At 45.2% G+C, this 14,047-nt stretch overlaps 1 protein-coding gene across 1 annotated transcript; it reads right to left on the bottom strand.

Annotated features, from left to right (window-relative positions):
- Positions 1–98: 98 nt before the first annotated feature.
- On the bottom strand, positions 99–9,264 carry psma5 (proteasome 20S subunit alpha 5). Its single transcript, XM_021609811.2, has 10 exons — positions 9,153–9,264; positions 8,814–8,858; positions 3,552–3,618; positions 2,645–2,771; positions 2,255–2,322; positions 1,902–2,009; positions 1,642–1,700; positions 1,334–1,436; positions 938–1,024; positions 99–632 (listed from the first exon to the last, which is right to left on the bottom strand). Exons 2-10 carry the CDS (start codon positions 8,840–8,842, stop codon positions 555–557), a joined length of 726 nt encoding a protein of 241 aa, XP_021465486.1. The 5' UTR covers positions 8,843–8,858; positions 9,153–9,264; the 3' UTR covers positions 99–554.
- Positions 9,265–14,047: the final 4,783 nt, after the last annotated feature.

The raw sequence follows: 14,047 nt of genomic DNA on the forward strand, positions 1-14,047 counted from the left end.
AACCAGATGAAGGTTGTCAACCTCACCCTCCTGTATGATTTTGGTAATGAAACCGTCAGAAGTACACACACCATAGAGGAAATGACACAAACCACAACTTTTAGAATACAACAGTTTTATTTAGGCATTGATCCATAACAAAAAGTACCCCCCTTTTTTAATGTCACAGCTCTAAGCACTGATCTGACCGATGCCTGTACAGAACTGTAGAAATTATTTTAGTCATGTAGCAAACGCTCAGAGCAATTTATGAGAGCAATTAGGGTTAAAGTGCCTTGCTCAAGGGCACATCAACTGATGTTTCACCTAGTCTGCTCAGGGATTTGAACCAGCGACCTTCCAGTTACTGGCCCAACATTCTTAACCACTAGGCTCCCTGCCTCCCCATTTCCAGAGCCAAAATAAGAAAAAAATAACACATTACAAAGAGTTGCCTCCCACACAAGGAACCAATGAAACTAGCGAGTGCTGATGGGAAATGTGTGGTGATCCTCAGAGCCCAGGTGGATTCCCTCTCCTCTGTGCTGACAAGGTCCACAGAGCACCACTCTGCTCTAGATGTCCTTGATAACATCCTCCAGCTCTTCTTTGGAATACATGTGGAAGGTCTTGCCTGGCTCTATTGTAGCCAGCTGAAGGGGTGAGAGGGGAGAGAAGGTTAGCACACAAACAAACATGTGATGAGTGATGTTTTGGTTGATTGCTGCCTATCACCCTAACGATATCTGGTACACCAGTAAAATTTGTCCCTCTAGGACTAAGGCTCAGCAGACCTGAATTTATGGTAAATAATACAATATGACAATAGCTCCACCCAGACGTCTGGTAGGCTTAGTGGGGCTTACACCATATTGCTTAGATACAGCAACTTCCACATGTGCAATAGATGTCGACTAGAAGTAGGGTCAGTGGTTGAGACTGAAGGATTAGAGCTCACCTCAATGTTGGTGGCATTCAGCTTCTCCTCCATCACCTGCTTTAGGATGGTGAGGGATGACTTGATGGCCTCTTTTAACGTCATGGACTGGAGAGGCCACCCAGAGAGAAAACAGAGGTTTTGGTTAATAAATAAAATAAGGTCATCACCCCTGTGATAGTATGGAGAATGAAACCAACTGACAATCTGGTGGAGTTGTGGTGGGTGATGGAGGAAGAAGAAGGTTGGGGGGAGATGGAGGAAGTAACGAAGGAGAAGGTTGGGGGTGATGGAGGAAGTAACGAAGGAGACGGTTGGCGGGTGATGGAGGAAGTAACGAAGGAGACGGTTGGCAGATGATAATAATGATAGTAATAGAGGAAAGGGAGATGATGCCCGAGAGAGGGATGGTGGTACCTTGTGGTAGACCTCCTGCAGAGAGCTCTGGGCTCCCTCAGAGGCAGAGCCGATGGCCCGGGCATCACACTGGACAAAGGTGCCTGATGGGTCCATGTGGTACCTACACACACACAAAGTTGAAAAATCAGGGGTGTAGAATTTCAAGAGACATTTCACCATCTGATGAAGACTGAAGGTTTGGTTCTCTCATGAAAACTCAGCACAAGTCCTGGATTAGAAGTGAGGCATGAGAGATTTTGCCCAAACCAATTCTATCACACTAAAACAAAGTGTTAAATGTATGTTGAATAAATAGATTAACGTACAGCTGGGGCCCTTTCTCATCCAGTCCACCAAAGAGAAGCGCTACACCAAAGGGCCGGCTCTGAGGAGAGAGAACCACAGGGAATGAGTACAGTGTGACGCCTCACAGCTGCGGGAGAAATAAGTGACAACTAGCTGGAAAAGTGCTTTCAACCTCTACCAGGTTCTATGAATTAATATACATCACCGAATTAATGAAAAAGTGAGCAATACGCAAGTGAGTTGATCTTCAAGGTTGTCTCATCGTTGTGTGATCACTAACCATGGCTCCAGGGTCTGCATCCTCCTCTCCAAACTGCAGGGCCAGGTTAGACACGGCCTGGGTCACACTCTCCACTGTCATGGTCTCGTTGTAGGTGAACCAGTGGTTCTGGAAGGGGACAAACAAAGCAGGGTTAAAAAGGAAAGAAACTAAAAATCTTTACATATCAAGTAGTTGAGGATCTAAAATGCTATACTTTATGTTGTACAAAACTGCTTTTACAAGTAGTTCACAATGTAGTGTGCATCTCATAAGTGCAAACATCAGCCATGTGTTCATTTTTACCTCGATAGTATAGTAATGTTCAGTTTGAAAATGCACGTGTACTTGAATTCAGCCAACTCAACACTTACCTGTGTCTCCACTCTTGCTTTGTCAATAAGAGTCTTGGCATCAGCTATCAAGCCACTCATAGCACAACCTTTGAGGAGAAGAGACGGACGCTCAAAACACATTTTCAAACCTTGAATACTAATCTCTGAAACACGGCCTATAGAAGGCCTCTTTTACACAGTGGTGCTTATCTTAAAATAATTTCTGACACAAAAATATGTCGAGCCTATAGAAATTATTCTGACTGCTTCAACCAGTTACCTTTCATTTTCCCAGAATGATAGAGAACACTTGTTTTCTCCATAGACCAGTCATGTGTTACACAAACAACCTGAGCTCCGATAAGTGTTCACTTCTGTGTGTTGTTTGACAGTGTCTGCCCCTGCCTAGTCCCTTCTCTGGCTGCTTACCGATGTGGGTGTCGATCTCCACAATCTTCTCGATGCTGCTTGGCTCCATTAGAGGAGATGTTATCCTCTTCTCCACGGCCAGACACACCCCCTCAGATGTCTGGATGCCAATGGCTGTGGAGCCCAGCTGAGAGACAACAGGTGTTCAGACTCTTGTTGATAGAAACGTCATATACAAAGATGACCAGCTGTCCCCAGTCCCACCCTCTGAGCTTTATACTTCAGTGCTGTATTGTTATGTAGCCTAGACTGTTGTCTTACATTCCGTAATGTGACAGAGTTGTCAGTTTTTATATTTCTCTACTACATATTCTGTGCTAATATACCTTGACTTCCCATTCACTAGTATTTAAGATGGTTGCACTTGTTACGCACAACAGTTGTGTACTTAAGTGTGTCTACTTTATTTTACAGCACCAATTAAGGCATAATTGGGGCGGCAGGTAGCCTATTGGTTAGAGCGTTGGGCCAGTAAAAGAAAGGTTGCTAGATTGAATCCCTGGGCAGACACGGTAAAAATCTGTCATACTGCCCCTGAGCAAGGCAGTTTAACCCACTGTTTCATTGTAAATAAGACATTTGTTCTTAACCGACTTGCTTAGTTAAATAAAGGTAAAATACATAATTGCCAAAATGCCATTTTTTGTTTAGCACCTTGCCCTGTCACCCTTAGTATTATCTTGAGCATGAATTCAATTAAGTATATTATTTTTTACATCTCAGCCTCCTTGGGTTATTATTTTACATGCTTTGAGTGAGAGTACATTTTGAACTCTATATATAGAGATGACACACAAGGTTGCCTATTTTCCATGACAATTAACATTGTTTTCCCGAGGAAGCTATTCTTGAAGGTGAAGTGTAATGGTGTGTTCTTGTGATATTGAATTTGATGTTTTGAAAATACCTTAATCGCCTCAATAGCATATTCCACTTGGAACAGTCGTCCCTCTGGAGAAAAGGTGTTTACTCCTCTGAAAAAAATGATAGATTTAGTGCCCTGAAGTTCCAATAGCTATTCCGTCAGTACTGTAAAGGTTAGAAGAGCTTTCTAGATGAACGGAGGTAACGTAAACTTCGTTCTCAGCACAAAATACACCAGTCTGTAACACGACCATTTTGCAATTAGCTACTGTAGCTAACTAACTTTAGCTAAGTTTTATTTTATTTTTATTTTACCTTTATTTAACCAGGTAGGCAAGTTGAGAACAAGTTCTCATTTACAATTGCGACCTGGCCAAGATAAAGCAAAGCAGTTCGACAGATACAACAACACAGAGTTACACATGGAGTAAAACAAACATACAGTCAATAATAAAGTATAAACAAGTCTATATACAATGTGAGCAAATGAGGTGAGAAGGGAGGTAAAGGCAAAAAAAGGCCTTGGTGGCAAGGTAAATACAATATAGCAAGTAAAACACTGGAATGGTAGTTTTGCAATGGAAGAATGTGCAAAGTAGAAATAAAAATAATGGGGTGCAAAGGAGCAAAATAAATAAATAAATTAAATACAGTTGGGAAAGAGGTAGTTGATAGGGCTAAATTATATGTGGGCTATGTACAGGTGCAGTAATCTGTGAGCTGCTCTGACAGTTGGTGCTTAAAGCTAGTGAGGGAGATAAGAGTTTCCAGTTTCAGAGATTTTTGTAGTTCGTTCCAGTCATTGGCAGCAGAGAACTGGAAAGAGAGGCGGCCAAAGAAAGAATTGGTTTTGGGGGTGACTAGAGAGATATACCTGCTGGAGCGTGTGCTACAGGTGGGAGATGCTATGGTGACCAGCGAGCTGAGATAAGGGGGGACTTTACCTAGCAGGGTCTTGTAGATGACATGGAGCCAGTGGGTTTGGCGACGAGTATGAAGCGAGGGCCAGCCAACGAGAGCGTACAGGTCGCAATGGTGGGTAGTGTATGGGGCTTTGGTGACAAAACGGATTGCACTGTGATAGACTGCATCCAGTTTGTTGAGTAGGGTATTGGAGGCTATTTTGTAAATTACATCGCCAAAGTCGAGGATTGGTAGGATGGTCAGTTTTACAAGGGTATGTTTGGCAGCATGAGTGAAGGATGCTTTGTTGCGAAATAGGAAGCCAATTCTAGATTTAACTTTGGATTGGAGATGTTTGATATGGGTCTGGAAGGAGAGTTTACAGTCTAACCAGACACCTAAGTATTTGTAGTTGTCCACGTATTCTAAGTCAGAGCCGTCCAGAGTAGTGATGTTGGACAGGCGGGTAGGTGCAGGTAGTGATCGGTTGAAGAGCATGCATTTAGTTTTACTTGTATTTAAGAGCAGTTGGAGGCCACGGAAGGAGAGTTGTATGGCATTGACGCTTGCCTGGAGGGTTGTTAACACAGTGTCCAAAGAAGGGCCGGAAGTATACAGAATGGTGTCGTCTGCGTAGAGGTGGATCAGAGACTCACCAGCAGCAAGAGCGACCTCATTGATGTATACAGAGAAGAGAGTCGGTCCAAGAATTGAACCCTGTGGCACCCCCATAGAGACTGCCAGAGGTCCGGACAACAGACCCTCAGATTTGACACACTGAACTCTATCAGAGAAGTAGTTGGTGAACCAGGCGAGGCAATCATTTGAGAAACCAAGGCTGTTGAGTCTGCCGATGAGGATGTGGTGATTGACAGAGTCGAAAGCCTTGGCCAGATCAATGAATACGGCTGCACAGTAATGTTTCTTATCGATGGCGGTTAAGATATCGTTTAGGACCTTGAGCGTGGCTGAGGTGCACCCATGACCAGCTCTGAAACCAGATTGCATAGCAGAGAAGGTATGGTGAGATTCAAAATGGTCGGTAATCTGTTTGTTGACTTGGCTTTCGAAGACCTTAGAAAGGCATGGTAGGATAGATATAGGTCTGTAGCAGTTTGGGTCAAGAGTGTCCCCCCCTTTGAAGAGGGGGATGACCGCAGCTGCTTTCCAATCTTTGGGAATCTCAGACGACACGAAAGAGAGGTTGAACAGGCTAGTAATAGGGGTGGCAACAATTTCGGCAGATAATTTTAGAAAGAAAGGGTCCAGATTGTCTAGCCCGGCTGATTTGTAGGGGTCCAGATTTTGCAGCTCTTTCAGAACATCAGCTGAATGGATTTGGGAGAAGGAGAAATGGGGAAGGCTTGGGCGAGTTGCTGTTGGGGGTGCAGTGCTGTTGACAGGGGTAGGAGTAGCCAGGTGGAAAGCATGGCCAGCAGTAGAAAAATGCTTATTGAAATTTTCAATTATGGTGGATTTATCAGTGGTGACAGTGTTTCCTATCTTCAGTGCAGTGGGCAGCTGGGAGGAGGTGTTCTTATTCTCCATGGACTTTACAGTGTCCCAGAACTTTTTTGAGTTAGTGTTGCAAGAAGCAAATTTCTGCTTGAAAAAGCTAGCCTTGGCTTTTCTAACTGCCTGTGTATAATGGTTTCTAGCTTCCCTGAACAGCTGCATATCACGGGGGCTGTTCGATGCTAATGCAGAACGCCATAGGACGTTTTTGTGTTGATTAAGGGCAGTCAGGTCTGGGGAGAACCAAGGGCTATATCTGTTCCTGGTTCTAAATTTCTTGAATGGGGCATGTTTATTTAAGATGGTTAGGAAGGCATTTTTAAAAAATATCCAGGCATCCTCTACTGACGGGATGAGGTCAATATCCTTCCAGGATACCCCGGCCAGGTCGATTAGAAAGGCCTGCTCGCTGAAGTGTTTCAGGGAGCGTTTTACAGTGATGAGAGGAGGTCGTTTGACCGCTGACCCATTACGGATGCAGGCAATGAGGCAGTGATCGCTGAGATCTTGGTTGAAGACAGCAGAGGTGTATTTAGAGGGGAAGTTGGTTAGGATGATATCTATGAGGGTGCCCGTGTTTAAGGCTTTGGGGAGGTACCTGGTAGGTTCATTGATAATTTGTGTGAGATTGAGGGCATCAAGTTTAGATTGTAGGATGGCTGGGGTGTTAAGCATGTTCCAGTTTAGGTCGCCTAGCAGCACGAGCTCTGAAGATAGATGGGGGGCAATCAGTTCACATATGGTGTCCAGAGCACAGCTGGGGGCAGAGGGTGGTCTATAGCAGGCGGCAACGGTGAGAGACTTGTTTTTAGAAAGGTGGATTTTTAAAAGTAGAAGTTCAAATTGTTTGGGTGCAGACCTGGATAGTAGGACAGAACTCTGCAGGCTATCTTTGCAGTAAATTGCAACACCGCCCCCTTTGGCAGTTCTATCTTGTCTGAAAATGTTGTAGTTTGGAATTAAAATGTCTGAATTTTTGGTGGTCTTCCTAAGCCAGGATTCAGACACAGCTAGAACATCCGGGTTGGCAGAGTGTGCTAAAGCAGTGAAAAGAACAAACTTAGGGAGGAGGCTTCTAATGTTAACATGCATGAAACCAAGGCTATTACGGTTACAGAAGTCGTCAAAAGAGAGCGCCTGGGGAATAGGAGTGGAGCTAGGCACTGCAGGGCCTGGATTCACCTCTACATCGCCAGAGGAACATAGGAGGAGTAGAATAAGGGTGCGACTGAAAGCAATAAGAATTGGTCGTCTAGAACGTCTGGAACAGAGAGTAAATGGAGGTTTCTGGGGCGATAAAATAGCATCAAGGTATAATGTACAGACAAAGGTAAGGTAGGATGTGAATACAGTGGAGGTAAACCTAGGTATTGAGTGATGAAGAGAGAGATATTGTCTCTAGAAACATCATTGAAACCAGGAGATGTCATTGCATATGTGGGTGGTGGAACTAATAGGTTGGATAAGGTATAGTGAGCAGGACTAGAGGCTCTACAGTGAAATAAGCCAATAAACACTAACCAGAACAGCAATGGACAAGACATATTGACATTAAGGAGAGGCATGCTTAGTCGAGTGATCAAAAGGGTCCAGTGAGTGGAGAGGTTGGTTTAGGGTCACGGCGATTTAGACAGCTAGCCAAGCCAACCGGTAGCAAGCTAGCATAGGATGGAGTCTGTTGTTAGCCACCTCTTGCGTTCGGTCAGTAGATTAGTGGGGTTCCGTGTGGTAGAGGGGATTAATCCAAATCACACAACAACAAAAATAAGAACAATAGATATAGTTATAGAGGCCCGAGAAGAAAACATAATAATTCAAATAAATAAATTGTCCGATTGTCTATTCAGATAGCAGCCGGAAAGACAGCTAACGGTTAGCGGGCCGCAGATGGGCGTTCCGGTAACGTCGCGACAGAGGAGCCAGCCGGATCTCCTTCAGGTAGATAACGTCGGCAGTCCGGTTGTGAAGGCCCGGTGGGGCTCCGCGTAGGCAGTGAAACGGGTCCGGATAGGTGACTGCAGCCCAGGAGTGAATGATGGAACTCAGGCGTGATTGACGGAGCTGGCTAGCACCGGAACAATCGATGTTTGCTCCGGAATCGACGAAAGCCGACTGTCACACGGATAGCAGCTAGCTAGCTGTGAGATCCGGGTATGAACGTCCAGAGAGCAGTTGAAATCCAGGGACATGGAGAGAAAAAAAATGGTCCGGTATGTTCCGTTTCCCGAGCCGCGCTGCGCCGTACAAAACTGGCGATAGATTTTCGATAGATTTTCGAACTAAAGGACAGCCGATGACCACAAACCGTGGTTAGCTTCTGATTAGCTTCTGGGCTAGCTCCTGGCTAGCTTCTGGCTAGTTTCTGGCCAGCCTCCTGGAGTTTCTGGCTAGCTTCCTGAAGGATTGCAGATCTGAGGTAAATAATACTTTTTTATAAATATAAATTGGTGAGGCTGGTTGCAGGAGAGTGTTTAGAAGATGAGTTGATGGAAAATAAAAATAAAATGTATGTGAAAAAAAGTTGTAAATATATATATATATACAGGACACGACAAGACGAGGACAAAGGACGTCTGAACTGCTATGCGATCTTGGAGAAAAGTGAAAGTGAAAGAAACTAAACGTTAGCTAGCTAGCTAGCGTTATCCAGCAAACTATCACGGCAATTTCAGTGACATATTATAATATAACATTAAGGAATGATTAATACGCAGATGTTTACCAGACATAACAAGTGCACAAACCATCTAGCTAGCAGTAGCTAGCTAACTAGATGGCGAGCTAAATAACATGGTATTGTGCTGGTACGTGTGGAAGTTAGCTACGTTAATTGTTAGCGGCTAGTTAGCCCGATGTCGTGACAATGCAGTTCCGAGTCTTAACTTACCTGTCGTACTCCGATCTCGTCAAAAACATCTTGAAGGTTTTAGATCTGTAAACAAAAACACTTTGTTGAAGAGACGCGATTGGGAACATGCAATTAAAACACGAAATGTAGCGTTAGCTCGTGTGTGGAAACCTGCAGATAGGTAGGAAAGATCTGTGAAGAGCAGTAGCCACATTAACACCACCGGCATCGGTTCAGAAAGTTAGAGCTAGCAAACTACATTTATACGGTAACGTTACACTCTACGATACTTTCACACAACATTATGCATGGATCATACAACTATAATGGAAAATTATGTTGGATTCGCAGTCAAGAAAGATAATACTATTTGCCTACCACCCGCTCTGGATCGTAGAATGAGTTCGCTTGTTTCTACAGGAAGCGTGTGCGTGCTCAAACACACCGAGAGGGAAATGCTTCCTCTTCGTCTTTGATGAGGTTTAAGGGTGGTTGGCATCCAATATATTTCATTACCGCCCCCAACTGGACTATAATATAAATCCATGATACCCTGTGACACAATATGGGAAAAGGAAAAAAAATAAAACTCATTCTAACACTCATGCACTCATTAAAAACCCACTACCACATTCCACTACATTGACCCTATCTACTCCTGAACCAAATACTTCTCTGCAGCTATCTATTTTCTGTGATATACATTCCATTTCTGCGGTACAGTTGATAACCATTGCTATGAACGCTAAGAAGCCAACCTTACTGAAGCATACAGTATTCAGACACCTTGACTTTTTCCACATTTTGTTACGTTGCAGCTTTATTCTAATATTGATTAGATACATGTCTTCCTCATCTATCTATACACAGTACCCCATAATGATGAAGCGAAAACAGATTTTTCGAATTGTTTGCAAATTTATATAAAAAAAAAATTGTAAAAACGTATTTACTTAACTATTCAGACCCTTTACTGTAAGACTCGAAATTGAGGTAATGTCAAATCAAATGTCACATGCGCAGAATACAACACGTAGACCTTACAGTGAAATGCTTACTTACAATGCTTAACCAACAATGCAGTTTGAAGAATAAAAAGAAACTATGAATCAAAAAATAAAAATATAACAAATAATTAAGGAGCAACAATAACATAACAGTAGTGAGGCAATATACAGGGGGTTCCGGTACAGAGTCAATGTGCTGGAGCACCAGTTAGTCGGGGTAATTGAGGTAATATGTACATGTAGGTAGAGGTAGGAGTGAGGTAGAAGTGACTATACATGGATAATAAACAGAGTGTAGCAGCACTGTAAAAAAGGGGGGTGGAGACGATGCAAATAGTCTGGGTAGCCATTTGATTAACTGTTCAAGAGTATTATGGCTTGGGGGTAGAAGCTGTTAAGAAGTCTTTTTGACCTAGACTTGGTGCTCCGGTACCGCTAGCCGTGTGGTAGCAGAGAGAACAGTCTATTACTATGGCTCCTGGAGTCCTTGGCAATTTTTTGAGCCTTCCTCTGACACCGCCTGGTATAGAGGTCCTGGATGGCAGGAAGCTTGGCCCCAATGATGTACTGGGCCATACGCACTGCCCTCTGTAGTGCCTTGCGGTCGGAGGCCGAGCAGTTGCCATACCTGGAGGTGATGCAATCAGTCAGGATGCTCTCGATGATGCAGCTAAATAACTTTTTGAGTCTGTGAGGACCCATGCCAGATCTTTTCAGTCTCCTAGGGGGGAATAGGCACTGTTGTGCCCTCTTTACGACTGTCTTGGTGCGTTTGGACCATGATAGTTTGTTGATGATGTGGACACCAAGGAACTTGATCTCTCAACTCTCAAAAAGCTCTCAAGTTTCATCCTGTTTCCATTGATCATCCTTGAGATGTTTCTACAACTTGATTGGAGTCCACCTGTTGTACATTCAATTGATTGGACATAATTTGGAAAGGCACACACCTTTTTATATAAGGTCCCACAGTTGACAGTGAATGTCAGAGCAAAAACCAAGCCATGAGGTTGAATTAATTGACCATAGAGCTACGAGACAGGATTGTGTCGATGCACAGATCTGGGGAAGGGAAACAAAACATTTCTGCAGTATTGAAGGTTCCCAAGAACACAGTGGCCTCCATCATTCTTCAATGGAAGAAGTTTAGAACCACCAAGACTCTTCCTAGAGATGGCCGGCCGGCCAAACTGAGCAATCAGGGGAGAAGGTGCTCGGTCAGGGAGGTGACTTAGAAACTTAGCACTTAGAAAACTAGGACTTGTTTTTTTTTTTTACTCCCTCTCAAACACCAGTATTGCCATACACATTATTTTCACAATTTACTTAACCTATTTGTTTGTCTTTTGTGCCTTTAATTAAGAACAAGGTTGTAACTTTGGCATTGGTGAAAACACACAAACAACAGTACAGGTGAGGAAAGTACCCCAAACACACTGGACCCTTTATTCTGCCCACTCAAAAGTACTTACAGTGTTATAGTAGGTAATGAATGCAGTTTACCCTCAGTGTCTCTACCAGTTCTAAGTGAATGAACAATTGATTGCATGATTCTCATTGCCCTATTAATCTTATTGCTGTCAAGTCTAATGCTGCTAATGCATTTCTTATGAAAGGTTTTAGGATAAAATGTTACCAAAAATATGCCCCCTTCATGTTTAGTAATACACTCCAGCAGTAGATGTTTGTCAGTGGTAGTGATTTTTAACTAGCAATAAAATCTATTTTTGGATCTATGTAGCAGATACAGCAATGTGCCTTCATGCCTGAAAATAACTGGTGATAACAAGCCATTGTAACTTGTGATTAATCCGAAAAGGAGTCTCACTTTAGCTTGTTGCTACTAGAGCACCCCTGTTACAGAAGGTGGAGAGATAAAAAAAAAGATAGAGAAATAAAGAGAGGAAATAAGAATCATATGGGGCGGGGACACAAAACAAACATTTCTATCCACCGTATGGCAAAATGTAAAGAATTGCAGGAAATTTGCTATAAAACAGTGCATGAAATGAGTTATTAATTTGTAAAAGGAAATTTACTCTAAAACATTTTTTTTGTCTCCGCTAAAATGTTTTGCTCGCTAGGTGGGGATCCCCCTCACTGACACTCTTATCCCACTCATACCCCCTTTCCCCACTCACACTCTCACTCCACTCACACTATCACCCCACTCACACTCTTCCCCCACTCACACCCCCTTTCCCCACTCACACCCCCTTTCCCCACTCACACCCCCTTTCCCCACCCACCCACCCACTCACACTCTCACCCCACTCACACTCTCACCCTACTCACACTCTTACCCCACTCACACTCTCACCCCACTCACACTCGTACCCCACTCACACTCGTACCACACTCACACTCGTACCCCACTCTCACTCTCACCCAACTCACACTCGTACCCCACTCACACCGCCTTCCCCCACTCACACTCTCACTCTCACCCAACTCACACTCTCAACCAACTCACACTCGTACCCCATTCACACTCTCACTCTCACCCAACTCACACTCTCACCCAACTCACACCACCTTCCCCCACTCACACTCTTACCCCAATCACACTCTCACCCCACTCACACTCACACTCCCACCCCACTCACACCGCCTTCCCCCACTCACACTCTCACCCCTCTCATACTCTCACCCCACTCACAATGACTCATTACCCCCTTCTGAGCAGTTTCACACCCACTTACGCACCTTATACCCCTTATCTCACATATACCTACTCATACCCCCTTACCCCACTCATACACCTCAACCCTCACACAACTCAACCCAGCTCACCCACCCCACCCCAACCCTCACCCACCCCAACCAAGCTCACACCCCCCAACCCACACCCTAATCTCATTCCAAGACAATCCCGGCGAAATGAGCAAATAGTCTGATGGACCAACACATTAAACTTGGCCTTCGTTAGCCACTATAGAAAGATCGGGAGAAACCCCAGGCGCATAGGCATTCACTTAATTGGCTTAATCTACCAACCAATTATCTCCCACAACACCTTCCCCCTAATCCGCCCCTGTACGTGTCTTGTGCACCTCTGTTTATAGAGCCACACCTCGCAGTTGTGTGATTCACTCAATTTAAATTATTAGAAATACTTTACTCAGTTGGGTCACTCCCGTAGAATGATATGGTCACTCCCACCAAGGCCAACTTTGAGTCAATGTCTCAGGCTTATATACACTGTGCGCAAAAGCCTGGGGACGAGGGTACACACCAACCCAACCCAGGTCGCACACCACAACCCTCACACACCCAGTCCCAGCTCACACACCCCATCCCAGCTCACACACCCCATCCCAGTTCACACACCCCATCCCAGCTCACACACCCCATCCCAGCTCACACACCCCATCCCAGCTCACACACCCCATCCCAGCTCACACACCCCATCCCAGCTCACACACCCCATCCCAGTTCACACACCCCATCCCAGCTCACACACCCCATCCCAGCTCACACACCCCATCCCAGCTCACACACCCCATCCCAGCTCACACACCCCATCCCAGCTCACACACCCCATCCAAGCTCACACACCCCATCCAAGCTCACACACCCCATCCAAGCTCACACACCCCATCCAAGCTCACACACCCCATCCCAGCTCACACACCCCATCCCAGGTCGCACACCCCATCCCAGCTCACACACCCCATCCAAGCTCACACACCCCATCCCAGCTCACACACCCCATCCCAGCTCACACACCCCATCCCAGCTCACACACCCCATCCCAGCTCACACACCCCATCCAAGCTCACACACCCCATCCAAGCTCACACACCCCATCCAAGCTCACACACCCCAACCCAGCTCACACACCCCATCCAAGCTCACACACCCCATCCAAGCTCACACACCCCATCCAAGCTCACACACCCCAACCCAGCTCACACACCCCACCCTCACACACCCCATCCAAGCTCACACACCCCAACCCAGCTCACACACCCCATCCAAGCTCACACACCCCATCCAAGCTCACACACCCCTACCCTCACACACCCTAACTCATCTCACACACCCCAACCCTCACACAACCTAACTCAGCTCACACACCCCTACCCTCACACACCCTAACTCATCTCACACACCCCAATCCTCACAAACCCCAACCCGGCATATACGCCCTTACCCCAGTGATGCATCTAGTGAGGGCTTCTGTGCTTCAACATACAGGATATCTTCTCTTCAGACGTTGGTGTGTACTCCAGGTGGGAGTGGACCTGGTAGTACCAGTCCCCA

The sequence above is a fragment of the Oncorhynchus mykiss genome, chromosome 7, assembly GCF_013265735.2.
Source record: "Oncorhynchus mykiss isolate Arlee chromosome 7, USDA_OmykA_1.1, whole genome shotgun sequence".
Taxonomy (NCBI): Eukaryota; Metazoa; Chordata; class Actinopteri; order Salmoniformes; family Salmonidae; genus Oncorhynchus; species Oncorhynchus mykiss.

Excerpts from the sequence above, each read along its gene's own strand:
- psma5 (XM_021609811.2), bottom strand. The coding sequence starts at position 8,842 with ATGTTTTTGACGAGATCGGAGTACGACAG. Across the intron at positions 3,619-8,813 it reads ACGAGATCGGAGTACGACAG|AGGAGTAAACACCTTTTCTC; the intron begins GTAAGTTAAGAC and ends CATTTTTTTCAG. Across the intron at positions 2,772-3,551 it reads ATGCTATTGAGGCGATTAAG|CTGGGCTCCACAGCCATTGG; the intron begins GTATTTTCAAAA and ends GTTGTCTCTCAG.